General features: G+C 43.7%; 1 protein-coding gene across 3 annotated transcripts in view; it reads left to right on the top strand.

Moving 5' to 3' along the window:
- Positions 1-13,863, top strand: part of MYH15 (myosin heavy chain 15) — a 52,518-nt gene that overhangs the window by 36,620 nt on the left and 2,035 nt on the right. For all 3 annotated transcript variants that reach the window (XM_075168915.1, XM_075168934.1, XM_075168924.1), the window contains 11 exons: positions 422-618; positions 1,641-1,990; positions 2,564-2,688; positions 4,962-5,077; positions 7,119-7,311; positions 8,022-8,225; positions 9,653-9,778; positions 11,169-11,339; positions 11,842-11,946; positions 13,083-13,178; positions 13,702-13,839. In XM_075168915.1, coding sequence (XP_075025016.1) covers positions 422-618; positions 1,641-1,990; positions 2,564-2,688; positions 4,962-5,077; positions 7,119-7,311; positions 8,022-8,225; positions 9,653-9,778; positions 11,169-11,339; positions 11,842-11,946; positions 13,083-13,178; positions 13,702-13,839 — 1,821 coding nt within the window. The remainder of the gene's footprint in view (positions 1-421; positions 619-1,640; positions 1,991-2,563; positions 2,689-4,961; positions 5,078-7,118; positions 7,312-8,021; positions 8,226-9,652; positions 9,779-11,168; positions 11,340-11,841; positions 11,947-13,082; positions 13,179-13,701; positions 13,840-13,863) is intronic.

The following is a 13,863-nucleotide window of genomic DNA, read 5'->3' as shown; positions in this document are numbered from 1 at the left end:
TCATTTGTAGCCTGGATAAAAGCTGAAATGAGACATAGGAAAGAGAACGCTTCCTGGTAATTGTACTGTTCCTGCCCCTGACTGAGGCAAGTCACAGGAGAAGAGTTTGGGAAAATAATCAGTGTCCGTAATTGCTAAATAAAACTTACCCCAAGCAGTATAGCCAAAATCTCAGATCTTGCATCTTAAAAGTTTGGATGCTTCTCCAAAGCAGTTAGATTCTCTTCAGCCTTGATAGCTTCCTCAGCATGTCACCAGTTAGGGATGACTTCAAACACTTCTTACCTCACTTGACTTGAACTGTTAAGGCCAGAGACAAAAAGGAAAAAAGGCTTAAGCCTCCATTTGAATTTCTAGGGGCTGTTTGTTTGGGCTTTGCTGTAGGTAACCCTGCAATGCTGTGACCTTTAAATCCCTGCAGTCCAAAAATGCCCTGGCTCATGCCCTGCAAGCGGCCAGGCACGACTGTGATCTCTTGCGGGAGCAGTATGAGGAGGAGCAAGAAGCCAAGGCAGAGCTGCAGCGGGCTCTCTCCAAGGGAAATGCAGAAGTGGCACAGTGGAGAACAAAGTATGAGACCGATGCCATTCAGAGAACTGAGGAGCTGGAAGATGCCAAGTAAGTGGGTTACATAGGCTTCACTGTGCCCTCAGCTGGGAGGACTGTGCTTCTTGCGTCTTGTTATGGCGCTAAGGAAATAGGGCAATCTGGTTGAAAAAAGCCCTCTGGCTCATTACTGTCATTTGTGGCTCTTCTTCTTCTGTTCTTTTCATTGCTTGAGCAGGTTAATGTTTCTGTTGAGTCCTTGTCCATGGGATAGTCCATATGGATACTGGGGTTTACTTAAGAACTAACAAGATTAGATTACCCTACTTGGTTATCTCGCACACTCACTTGCTTTTCCCCGGCCCAGTGCTACGTTCCCTAGGTCTTGACTTGCTTTCCCAGCAGGGAGATGATGGCTGCTCCAGGAAGGTAGGGCAGAAAGTCATGTTGGCTCGTGCTGTGCAGCCGCTCACAGTTTCCAGTCTCAGGTGTTATTGGGCAGGGTCTCTGAGCATCTCCAGCATCTGCCTCCCCACATCTCTGATCTGCAGGATCTTCCCACACTTCCAGTACATTTTCTCTATCTAGCATCTTCACTTCCTTCTTTCTGGGCCCTCCTTTCTTTCCAGGGCCTATTCTTCTTGCCAGGACTCCCAGCCCCCTGTTTTCCCAACCTAAATAGTCTATGAACAGAAGCCCAAGGTGTGACCAGCCTCTTAACTGGTGGTTCTGTTTCATATCTCTTAATTGCAGGTATATGGCACTTTCATTTAGACCAGGTGTTACCAAAATTTATAACCAGCCCATCCTGGTTACAGCTAGCCAGTAACAGACTGCTGCTTGAGAGTTCAAAAGCTCAATTTCAAATATTCACACACATGCACACGTGAACAAAATTATCTGCCACATGTCAGCATTCATAATTTAAGCTGTTTTTTTGCCTCTCTAGAGGCTTGATTTCCCCCTCCCACCCACCCCCCTGCAATTTTCGCTTTCAAAACTGATCTATTGAGATACTGGTTTGGTGTCCGTTTTTCTGGATAACATGGCAGCAGTGGCTCTCAGTCACTTCACTGTCTCTTCCCACCTGGTAGGAAAAAGCTTGCCGCTCGCCTGCAAGAAGCTGAGGAAGCAATCGAGGCGGCCAATGCCAAGTGCTCTTCTCTGGAAAAGACAAAGCACAGGCTGCAGAACGAGCTGGAAGACATGATGATTGACCTGGAGAAGGCCAACTCAGCAGCTGCCTCCCTGGACAAGAAGCAGCGTGGGTTCGACAAGATCATCAATGACTGGAAACAGAAGTACGAGGAGTCACAGGCTGAGCTGGAGGCTTCCCAGAAGGAGGCCCGTGGCCTCAGCACCGAGCTCTTCAAGCTGAAGAATGCCTATGAGGAGACGCTGGATCATCTGGAGACGTTGAAACGGGAAAACAAGAACCTCCAAGGTAGGCTTAATTCAGGCCCCGCGTCCAGCGCAAGAGCCACACCAGTGGACAGCTGGAGGGATGCAGGCGCCCTGTAACAGCTGTGGGGAAAGACATTTATCTCATCCTTGAGACTAGCCTTCTGATGTGTTTGGAGACACTGACTGATGCTGGCAATGAAGGTTTTAAACATAGAAATTGGTATGGCCAGAGGACAGCAGGCTTCCCTTTGCTCACCTGTCAATGAAACTCACTGGCAGAGGTACCAGTCTCAGGGGAGGAACAAGAAAAGTGACAGAGATGCAGCGGATGAAGCCTAGATAGCTCCCAAAGCAGAGCACAGTGTTGCTAGCCTGCAGATCACAGATAAAAACTAAACCACTATAACCACTTCAAAAAGCATTTACAAGAAAGTCTGTGCTTTCAAGTCGGTCAGGTAAAAAAAGTTGCTGTAACTGAAAGTAAGGCAGCACTTGTGTACAGACGAGCCCTTGAGGAAGTAGTTTGAGGCACAGGTCCTGTATTCACTCTCCGTGAATTGCAGTATGTTTGGGACACTCTGATCGCTAAATCTGTCCATCCTTTTTGTTTCAGAGGAAATTTCTGATCTGACCAATCAGATTAGTGAAGGAAACAAGAACCTCCATGAAATAGAAAAAATCAAGAAACAGGTTGAACAAGAGAAGTCAGAAGTTCAGCTGGCTCTGGAAGAAGCAGAGGTAAGGAAAGAAAGCTCAAGGGAAGAGGAAAGGGTGTCTTTATCACAATTTTCCTTCCTTTTTCATCTTCTCAGCAACACAGCCAATGTGTTGATTGTTAGCAAGTGCAACCTTTCTGCACCCAGCTCCTCCGGCCCTGCTAGCCACTGTTTTCAAGAGTGACTAGTGACTTCTGGAGATGTCAGCTGTAAGATCATCAAGTGGAGGCCCTTTCAAAGGAGGTGCCTTGTAGGTTTTGGTTTTTTGTGTGGTTGGGGTTTTTTTTCCCCTTCAGGAAGCTCAGAAATCTTCTGCTCACCTACTGAAAATCCAGTCCCTCTAGCTCGCTTCAGCATAGAATATTTCTGTCTTTCAGGAATCAGGAACTGCTGAGAATTATGGTCTTATTTTATCAGATATTTCTAGTGTCTAGTTTCCAACAAAAAATTGACCATTTCCTGGGTTTGAGAATAAGACGACAAACCTCCTGATGACTTTAAATTGTATAAGGTCTCAGATATTGTGTTGGATGCTGCAGTCTGCTTAAAAAAATGGTAGCAGTCTCAGAAACCAAATGAAAACAGGCCATTTGGAAAATCTTTGACTCCCATAGGAGTTTGGTAAAGACACTTAGCATCGCTGCATTAATTTCTACAGCGACAAGTATGCACGTAGCCAAGAGGGATGCCTCATCCCAGTTTCCAGAAACAAACCAACAATACGGAACAAGCCGACTGGAAATCCTGATTATTCACTTAAAGGGCTGGGTTGTCAGGTTTTTTTAAAGTTTGGTGCATTGCAGTGCTAGGAAGGGGTGTAGGTGTTGCTGGCTAGAAGCAACACAGCACATAGCAAGGCATTTTTAGTGCAGGCTGCATTTCTTGTGAATTGTACTCTAAATAATATCTGCTAAACCAAACATCACCCAGTGACAGGGATTGTTAATACCTTAAATGCTGTGCAACTTCTTTTGTCTGTTACAGGATGCTTTATACCTCGCAGGGATTTCACAGCCAAACAAACAGGTGTCACGATCAGAGCAGAGGAAAGAGCATGTCTTTCCTCCACAGCTCTGAGATGTGAAGAGTGATTACGTGCCCTGTCAATAAACTTCTCTCACTAGAAAGAATACATCGGTTCTTGAGGGATCTAAGGGGCACGCTTTACTTTCCTGGACTGTGTGGAACAGCTTCCTAAAAGCTCAGTGAAATTAGGAACTAACGAAAGTAAAGTGGTGATGTATTTTATTTTAATAGTGAAAGAAATAGTTTAATACAGATTTTCTCCCTTCCTTGTGAGTTTGGGTCTCTGGCAGTCAGAATGGTGACACGGTACTCCTGCGTGCTGTTCCCATTAATACGTTGTGGCTCCTTGGCATGAAGCGTGCATTCGTCTGACCTGTAGCTGCTGCATGATGGCTGGAGATTAGCGAGGATTTTGTACAGCTTTGTCTTCAGAACCTCCATTTTGTTTCCATCATCTCTTGAGGAAAGCATAGCTAAGCCTGTGCAATTCTACCCTTAGAAAGCGCTTCCAAAAGATATGGTGCTCAGTTCCGCTCCCCTTCCCTGTGTGATGCGAGCAGCAAAGAGTCAGAATGCCACTGGAAGTCAGAGGCCCTTTTATTTCACTATGGGCTGTTGTCAGCTTAGTTCTTGACTCCCGTATATGAGAGAAATGTAAGAACAAAGAAATAGGAACAAATCTCCCTTGTTTCATAGAGTTGTCTTCATGTTAATTGGAAAGAGCGGACAGAGTATTTTTGCATTTTGTCATATAGAGCTGATGTCTGTTATTTCTTTCCTTGAAGTCATATTGCCTAATAAGATTGTATAAATGGGAGGCTTTCCACACTTCATGATTTGGAGAGAGCTTTCTGAGCTGGGGGATGCGTGGACCCCTTTACCCTCCTAACAACAATCTTGCTTTAGCTTTTGCCTATCCCTTACAAGCCCGTGAATTTCTGGAGGGTGTCTGTACAGAGGTGCGGAGCAGGGAACATCTGTTGATACCAAAACCACGCAGGCAGGGCCTAAGGTATTTTTTTTGTGAGCCGTGGCCTGTTTGACAATTTGTCCTCTGAGGAGCTTGCTGCTCAGTTTTGCAGCTGCCAAGTTGCATTAGAAGGCAAATCAATGCATTGTTTTGCCACATAAGCGGCCTAGAGAGAGAGGCAGGGAGGAAACAAGGAAGAAAAGTGTGAAAGGATCATCTTTGTGCAGTAATTTGTCATTTGGAAAAAAAAAAAAAATAGCGACTCCTGGCCTGCAAGCTCTTGGTGCTTTCTATTTCAGGGAGCTTTGGAGCATGAAGAAAGTAAGACCCTTCGTTTTCAGCTTGAACTTTCTCAGCTTAAAGCAGACTTTGAAAGGAAACTGACAGAAAAGGAGGAAGAAATGGAAAATATAAGGTACTGTGCAGGAAGCAGCATGTTTTCTTAAGGGGAAAATCTCAAAAGACCAGAAATATTCTCAAGACCCAAGGCAGTCAAATGCACCACAGGTAGTTATGCCAGCACAAGCAGATACTGTCCGTACTAGAAACCAAGACAGCTCTGATTATTTGCCAAAGGGTAGTCCTACCACATTACCATTTCGTAGTTCAAATACTCCTGTCAGTTCAGCCTCTGCCAGCATACACATAAGCCTATCATACATATCACATAGCAGCCATAACACAACTGACTGGCATAACCAAAGTCGCAGCAGACCAAGGGCCACTAAGTCTATATGTTTATAGTATGGAGACAAGTAGGTTTAGAGAGCTGCCTTCTCCTAATCCTCTAGGATGGCTGCCTCCCAAGGGGAACCACAGGCAAAATCAGCAGTACTACCTCAGTGGTCCTCAAACCTATGTTATCTGAAGACAATCTTTACCGCTGCATTTAGCTAATTCATGCAATTATAGCTACACTGATTGTGGGAGGATGTGAGGAGCTTGCCGTTATGTGTACATCATTTGGGTAAGCAGTGAGAATTGCAGAGGTACAGAAAGTATGAATATAAAAGGAGAGGAGCTTGCAGGTAAAAGGGATAAACAGGAAAAATGGAAAGCAATTAGATGACAGGAGGATGATGTCTTTTGTCTCTCCTCTCCCACCCAGCACAAACTCTAATCTGAAGAGTTACACTCGTAAAATAATGCTATGCTGGGCCAGATTTTCAACAGTGTGTGTGTGCAGTTCTTCAGAAAACTCCAGCCTTGAATTAGTCAGTGTTGCAGCACTATTAATCCAAGAACCATGTCATTGTTTGTTGATAGGGTAAAGGGTAGGGAAGGGGAAGTCCAAGGCTCACCTTGGCCAACGTAAATACAAGGATTGATATACTAATTGTTTAAAAAACAAATAATGTTTTGGCCTTTTCAGATACTATCTTCTAATGTCCTGCAGATGTCTGGATTACAGAGGTCTCAGGACAAGCTACCCTAATCAATGCCTTCTGCCTCAGCTTTATTATAAGTGTTTTGCTGCTAAGTTGTTCAGCAGACATGCTGTGTTGTTCCCTGGGAGTCTAGGGCACAGTTCAGTATCCTGCTGAAGCAATAAGGCCCTCAAGGTTTTCGTTGTTGACTCAGTGATTTCCCAGAACTCCTACGCTTTCAGCAAAACTTGGCCAGCAGCAAGAGAAATGTTTCCCTGTGTGAGTCATATGCTGTGCTTTGAGTTACCTTCTGGTTGTAAGAGAGCAAAACTTGCATTGTAGGACTTGACTGTTAGAGAGTCAAGAAAATTAAGCACCCATCTGTATCTGTTTTGCCATCTTTAAATTAGTACTAAACTGCCTTACAGGGGGACCAGGCTGTTAATTAGGGTGGGCTTAATCTCTCCTAACTTTAGATGTCCATAACACAGATTTCTGTTCCTGAATTATTCCTCTTATAATTGAGCATAAGAAATCTGTTTCAACATCTACTTTAAGACATAAGACACAATAAATTGTAGCTTATACATCCCATTTACTATAAAGAGCACCTAGAGTAATTAGCTTAGAATGTAGCTACCTACCTTCAGTTTGATTAATCCCCTCCACTAATGCCTTCATAAAAAGGCTGAGATGTAAAACATCCCAGTAAATGATTCAGTAAATATCTTGGTAAGTGACCGCTAAGCTTGAAGTGCTTCTTGTTAGGTTCAAACCTGTATTTGCTTGAGTTTACAAGAGATCTGAGAGAACTCCTTGCTCCAATATTGCCAAAGGAAACATGGGAGAAGGATGCTATCGGTGCTTACAGATCAGGAGTTAGCTGAGGCTGTGAAGCACACCAGCCAGCTAGACGGCAGTGAGGCACTAGAAACCTGTGCTATGTATGTCGTTCAGAAATATACTATTTCTGGAAATGAGACACTTTCAGAAAATGAAGTACTGTTGCATGGAGTTCTACGTTCCTGTGCAGAGAGGAAAATTACTCCATTCATCCTTCATGTCCTTTTTACTTTATTCCATAATCAGGAGAAATCAGCAACGTGCCATAGATTCACTGCAGTCCACCCTTGATTCTGAAGCCCGGAGCAGAAATGAGGCCATCCGGCTCAAGAAGAAGATGGAAGGGGACCTCAATGAGATGGAAATCCAGCTCAGCCATGCTAACAGGCATGCAGCAGAAGCAACAAAGTCAGCACGTGTCTTGCAGACTCAAATAAAGGTACTCCGAGAGCTGCCAGTCCCAAGCACCCAATGGCTGGTGCGGGCTACGTTTCATTAGCATAGAGCAAAACGGCAATTGTGATGGTAATTAAGAGAGAAGCTACTCACAGGGATGTGCAGGGAAAGCCCTCAGTGATCACGTGTAGCGTAAGAGAATACCGAAATATGGTTTTCTTCCAAGACTTGCATACAAGCTGGATGAGATCCAGTCATAAAACCCTTGCTGGCTACAATCTCCCACAAGGGCAGAAAGCTACAGCATGAGGAACTGAAAATCTATGATCTTCTTGTGAGCTTGCAAGTCCTTTAAAAGTGGAGAGCAAGTCACTTGGCTGGAGTACAGGGAGTGTGTGTATATTCAGCTTTGTTGTTTGCTTCAACATTCGTAATAGCTTAAAAAAAAAAGTGCTTTGCTAAGGCACTTCTTAAGTCATCACCTCTCCCACGCCTAAGCAGCTAGTTCTGCCAGAGCTGGCAGAACTGCCAGCTCTGACAGATTTGAACACACAGGTTTTCCCCTGTTGCATCACATTCGACAAAAGCTATTCAGCTCACAGTGTGGAGGAAGCCTTTCTCCAATAAAGAAGCACTGAAATTCTCGGGGCGGGCCCCATGCAACCTCTGCAATCTGAGGTCCTATTATGTAAGCACAGTGGCTTGAAATGGAGTTGCACTAGTGAAAAAAACCAAACATCTGTTTTGTTATAGGAGCTTCAGGTGCAGATGGATGACTCAGGACACGTGAATGAAGATCTGAAGGAGCAGCTGGCGGTCTCTGACAGGAGGAACAATCTTCTCCAGTCGGAGCTGGATGAGCTGAGGGCTTTGCTGGACCAGACTGAACGGGCGAGGAAGCTGGCAGAGCATGAACTGCTGGAAGCCACTGAACGTGTGAACCTGCTTCACACTCAGGTTGGCTTTTTCTGTGCTCTCTCCCTCACTGGGTTAAACTGAGCCTTGTCTATTAAGCACTGATACTGTTTGTCCATGGCTGTCTTAAGTCAGAGACACCTTGCCCTCCTTCAAAGGAGAAAACGAGGCAGAGGAAGTAAGTCACTCTGCAGATAAGCCATCTCACTCCCTTCAAGTTAGCTGGAATTAATGATTTAGCCAACTGCTTTAAATAGTTTCCAGAAAAAGCGATGATGGAAGATAACAGGAGTTATCTTTGAACCCTGCAGAGATTGGGTTCTAACAAATAGGTGTATTGTGCAGGGCAGGAAACTACCCCGCAGCAAAGTCACAGGTCTTCATTAATATAGGCCTTTGGACTTTGTCACGATGGACACTGCAGTTTTTACAGGGCCATGGGGGGGCATGTCCTGACGCGCCAGCATTTTTTCTACAAAACCAAAGCTTCTCTTCACCAAATAATTAATGGTCAGAAGGAAACGAAAATGTGCTACAGGTTGGCGATGTTTTGCAATGTTTCCTCCAGCCCATGATGCCATGGGGCTTCTGTTTTAATCACCTCGTTGACTAACTGATTATGGATCGTTAGTTTTCAAAAATGAACTGGCTTATTCATTCTTCTATTTCAGCCTCTTGCTTATTATTTTATCTAAACCCAAACCTGAATACTTACAGCTTTGAGAGTATTTTTAATATGAGAGTATTTTTAATATGTCCTCAGTCTGAAACTAAGCTACATAGTAAAGGCCAGCCCTTACCATGTACCTGGGTCTCAGTTCCCAAATCATAGAATCATAGAATTGTTTAGGTTGGAAAGACCTTTAAGATCATCAAGTCCGACCGTTAACCTAGCACTGCCAAGTCCACCACTAAACCATGTCCCTAAGCACCGCATCTACACATCTTTTAAATACGTCCAGGGATGGTGACTCCACCACTTCCCTGGGCAGCCTGTTCCAATGCTTGACAACCCTTTCGGTGAAGAAATTTTTCCTAATATCCAATCTAAACCTCCCCTGGCGCAACTTGAGTCCATTTCCTCTCGTCCTCTCGTTCTTTCCTTACAAATTGCTTGTTACGTGGGAGAAGAGACCGACACCCACCTCACTATAACCTCCTTTCAGGTAGTTGTAGAGAACGATGTCTCCCCTCAGCCTCCTCTTCTCCAGACTGAACAACCCTGGTTCCCTCAGCCGCTCCTCATAAGGCTTGTGCTGTAGACCCTTCACCAGCTTCATTGCCTTCCTTGGACACGCTCCAGCACCTCAATGTCTTTCTTGTAGTGAAGGGCCCTGTACAACTCTGTGTAATCCATGAGTTGCAAAAATCAGTAAGCCTTGGTATGCTATGGTATTTAGAGAAGTTATGTCTCTAATCATCACTTTTCCTCCTTTTCCACTGTTCCTTTGCGGAAAACTTAATAAAAGAACACAAGCCTGATCAATCAAAAGAAGAAGCTGGAGGGTGACATTTCCCAGATGCAGAATGAAGTGGAGGAATCAATCCAGGAATGCCGTAATGCAGAGGAAAAAGCCAAGAAAGCGATCACAGATGTAAGTAGGCTGGTTCCTTGCTCACTTCTTTTCAGTACGGCAATGTCTTAGGACAACCAAGTATTTCCCAGGTCACCATTTCTGTGCTTGTTACAAAACTCATACATACAAAGCGCTCCACGGTTATCTGGAGGTAACTGATGAAACTCCAAAATAAAACAGGCTAGAGATAAGAGAGGAAGGACTTCTTCCTGAAGTTCGGGTATTGATTGTTTTGTTGGGGTTTTTTTGCCCCAAGAATGCAGTTTCCATTGATCCTCAAAGTCTCAGGTCATGTCACCTTTGAGTCAAGTAAATCATACACCTGGATAGGCTAAACCAGTTCAGACTGAACTAGTGCTAACTGGTCTCCTGGTGTACATAGAATCTGACGTGAGAAACAAAATTACTGAATCCCAAACGAGGTACTCTAGAACTAGATGTCTATTGGAAAAACATGAGGCCTAAGATCCCAGGAGGAGCGACGGAGTGCATTCTTCCTCTAGGGAAGACATAATTTGGGCAGGTATAGTTTCATTTCCCACAGACCTGGAGAAATCCATGTCTTCAGAGTTCAGCTGATGTATCACATCATACCAACCTATAAAATGAAAACTAGAACTGGAGGTTTCTGTGAGTTACATGTCTGGAGTGCCTGGTCAAAGCTATTCCTCTGCCATGGTCTTTACTGCTTCTCAGCTGACAGCACTATTACTGCCTGCCAGAGAGAAGATGGTGATTGTCCTTGATTCAGCTCCAGCCTGGGTTGCAATGACTGCTGTCTTCCGTTGACTGCTCGGTGATGGGTACAAAATCTGCAAATGGCTCTTGGTGGCAGGCACAAACATCAAAGCAGGAATGAGCTAACTGGCACCCTTGTTACCTGTCTTACAGATGGCCAGGGACTATGTAAGATGTTGAAACTGAGCTTCCTATTCCAGCACAGATTGCAGAAACTGCTCTGCTGTTAGAGCCGCTCAGGCAGCTCTCATCTATTGCTGTGCAGGGAAATTTGTCTGCCAGTTGTTTTAATCTACTACCTTTCAAGAGCTCCAAACACCAAGATTAGATTTTGAATAAGTTCTAGGTAAAATGTCTGTAGTGAATGGCAATAGCACAGGCTATTACTTGTAGGCATTATAAATGAGGACATTATATAGCACAGATACTAAAAGAAAAAAAAAAAAAGGTGGGGGGAAAATCTTAAATCACAGCATTAGAATATGGAGGAAAAAAGGCCTCCAAGGCTATTCTGTCTTTGCGTTTTCTCTGTCCACACAAGATACTCTCAGGAGCTATCGGTACAGTGAATGATCCAAGTAGTGGATAATCCAAGATCAATCTCCCATCTTTCTCTGAGACATAATTCAATAGCTTAAGGGAGCTGCTGTAAAATATTGTTGTTTTTCAGGCAGCAATGATGGCTGAGGAGCTTAAAAAGGAGCAGGATACTAGTGCTCACTTGGAGAGAATGAAGAAGAACATGGAGCAAACCATTAAAGACCTCCAGAAGCGACTGGATGAAGCAGAACAAATAGCCCTGAAAGGTGGCAAGAAGCAGATCCAGAAACTGGAATCCAGGGTAAGTTTGTGATCCAATTTCAGACCACTGTCTCCTGCTTACAGAACTGGGACCAGGTAGGCGTCCGAGGGCTGCCTGGTGAGTTCATAGAGGTCAATAAGGTATACTATGAATGCTTTGCTTCATAAAATGCAGGTGAGCAGTTCTTGGAGGCATGCTTCCCCTTCATCATCCAGCTACAATGAGCTGTTGTAGCACAGCAGATGACCAAGCCCTTGATTAAAAAAATAATTTAAAAAACCCCAACATCTAAAACCAGGAAAAGCCTCTGCAATGCTTGCTTCAGTTAAACTTTTTTGGCCTTTGCATACGTCTGCACCTTTGCTAGTGCAGTGTAAATACATTTATAAAAAAGCAGAATGGAAAGGAGACATCTTGATTTGTTCCTGAAATTCGACTCTATGGAGATGCTGAGGAAATTAGCATTTTTTGAACTGTGAACCAAATTATCTGCTGCTTTATATAAGTAGCATAATGGCAAGGGTTTTTTTCTTTTTTGCAGGTTCGTGAGCTGGAGAATGAACTCGAGACTGAACTCCGTCGCAATTCAGATGCCCAAAAAGGAGCCCGCAAGTTTGAGAGGCGCATAAAAGAGCTGACTTACCAGGTATGCTGAGGACTGTAGTAACCACTAGGTCCCTGGAAAGAAATGTGTTCTCCCGGTGTCATAAGTTGCCTCAGCATTTCAGTGAAAGATGAAGGAGGAAGGACGGCTTCTGACTGTAGGAAGCTTTAGGGATAGGAGGAACATCTGCCTAGGGCTACCACAGCTTTCTGATTGTAGGAAGCTTTAGGGTTAGGAGGAACATCTGCCTAGAGCTACCATCATCTTGCTTGACTCATTGTGACTAATGTTAGAAAGCCTCTGTTGCTGGGATTTGGACAGTTTTAGCACAGTATTAATATGGAGCAGGCTTAGATGACTATTCACACTACAAGAGAAGAAAGAACCCAGCTGTCTCTCGGCTGTGCTGATGTTGCGAAAAAGAGCCAGAAGGATTCAATTGACTCTGATGCATCACTCAGTGTAGGGTTGCCCAGTCGCAGGGCTGAGCAGCAAGGTCTAGCTGTGAGCCTCCCACAGGTTTGCTAACAGCTGCTGTTGCTGCTTGCCTTTCCAAAAAGGTCTTCAGCACAGAGCACTGATCCTTTTGCTTTCAACAGCATTCTTAAGAAGATAATCCCATCCATCTGCTTTAGGAGATTATTTAGCCTCCTACCTGTTGCTTTACTCTGACTTTTGTATGCAGAGGCTGAAGGTTGTTTTCTTAGAATACAGTGCTCCGGCACAGGCAGACAGAATTAGTTGGTCCTTTACTTATGGACTGTGACAGCTTAAACCTGACTCCTTTTACGAGAAATGCCTCCAAACAAGATTTTTAAATATGGAAATTACATATATTTTAGGCCCACCCACAGGTCTGTTTCACTAAATGACACACTCTATAACGACAAGAGTGCTTCTCATCCCTGAGCAAGGAACTCTGTGTTTATGTGTATACTTCTGAAAGTGTGTGCATATATATATATATATATATTTACATACATATATATATATATTAAAAAAAAATGGGGAGGGTACTCTCTTTTAGTCCTCAGCCTCCAGGGTGATCACAATATGGCTTATTTGTATTTTGAACAATATGTTTCTAAAATTATATATGGCAGCCATACCTATTTCATTGTGGGAGATGCTTTAGGCCTTTTTACACTGTCAGCCCAATTAATGGTGTTTTGATGCAGTCAGAAGAAGATAAGAAGAATCTGGCCAGGATGCAGGATCTGATTGACAAGCTACAATTAAAAGTGAAGAGCTACAAACACCAAGCAGAGGAAGCTGTAAGTAACTACTTGGGCCTTTTTGCCTTTGAGAAATTTATTGTCCTAAACCCACAATCTTTAAACCATAGAAGCCTTTAGTACAAATACACGTTTTGTGTGTGTATTAATATTTGTATTTCTATTCATATAAACCCTGTATGTATAAATGTATTTATAATATATATAAAATAAAATATGTAGCATATATGTTGATTATATTTAAGAAAAGGTATTCAATTATATTGTAAGATTGCAGTATAATTTGCAAGGGAAGGGGGGGAAGGGAAGGAACAGGAAAGATTTTTTTCCCTCCTAGTCCCTCAGGAGGCATGTTGAGAACCTCCCAGTTCACTTAACATGGAGAGTGCCACTGGAAACACCAACTCTGTAAAACAACAATCTCAGTTCTCCAGGAGGCATACATACAGGTTCCCATACAGCTGTTACCTAGTCATGCTGAGCACTTGCCATCCCGCTTGAAATGGAAAGCTTTGTTTCCCGTGGACAGGAGGAAATCAGCTGCACTGTTTTCTCTCACCAGGAAGCTCAAGCCAATCTGTACCTTTCGAAGTACAGAAAACAGCAACATGATCTGGATGATGCTGAAGAACGGGCTGAAATAGCTGAATCTCAAGTTAATAAGCTGAGGAGCAAGTCAAGAGATATTGGAATGAAAAAGGTATGGTTATACCGTATGGGGTAA

This window comes from Calonectris borealis, chromosome 1, assembly GCF_964195595.1.
Source record: "Calonectris borealis chromosome 1, bCalBor7.hap1.2, whole genome shotgun sequence".
Lineage (NCBI taxonomy): Eukaryota > Metazoa > Chordata > Aves > Procellariiformes > Procellariidae > Calonectris > Calonectris borealis.
This window is presented reverse-complemented; position numbering and strand designations above follow the sequence as displayed.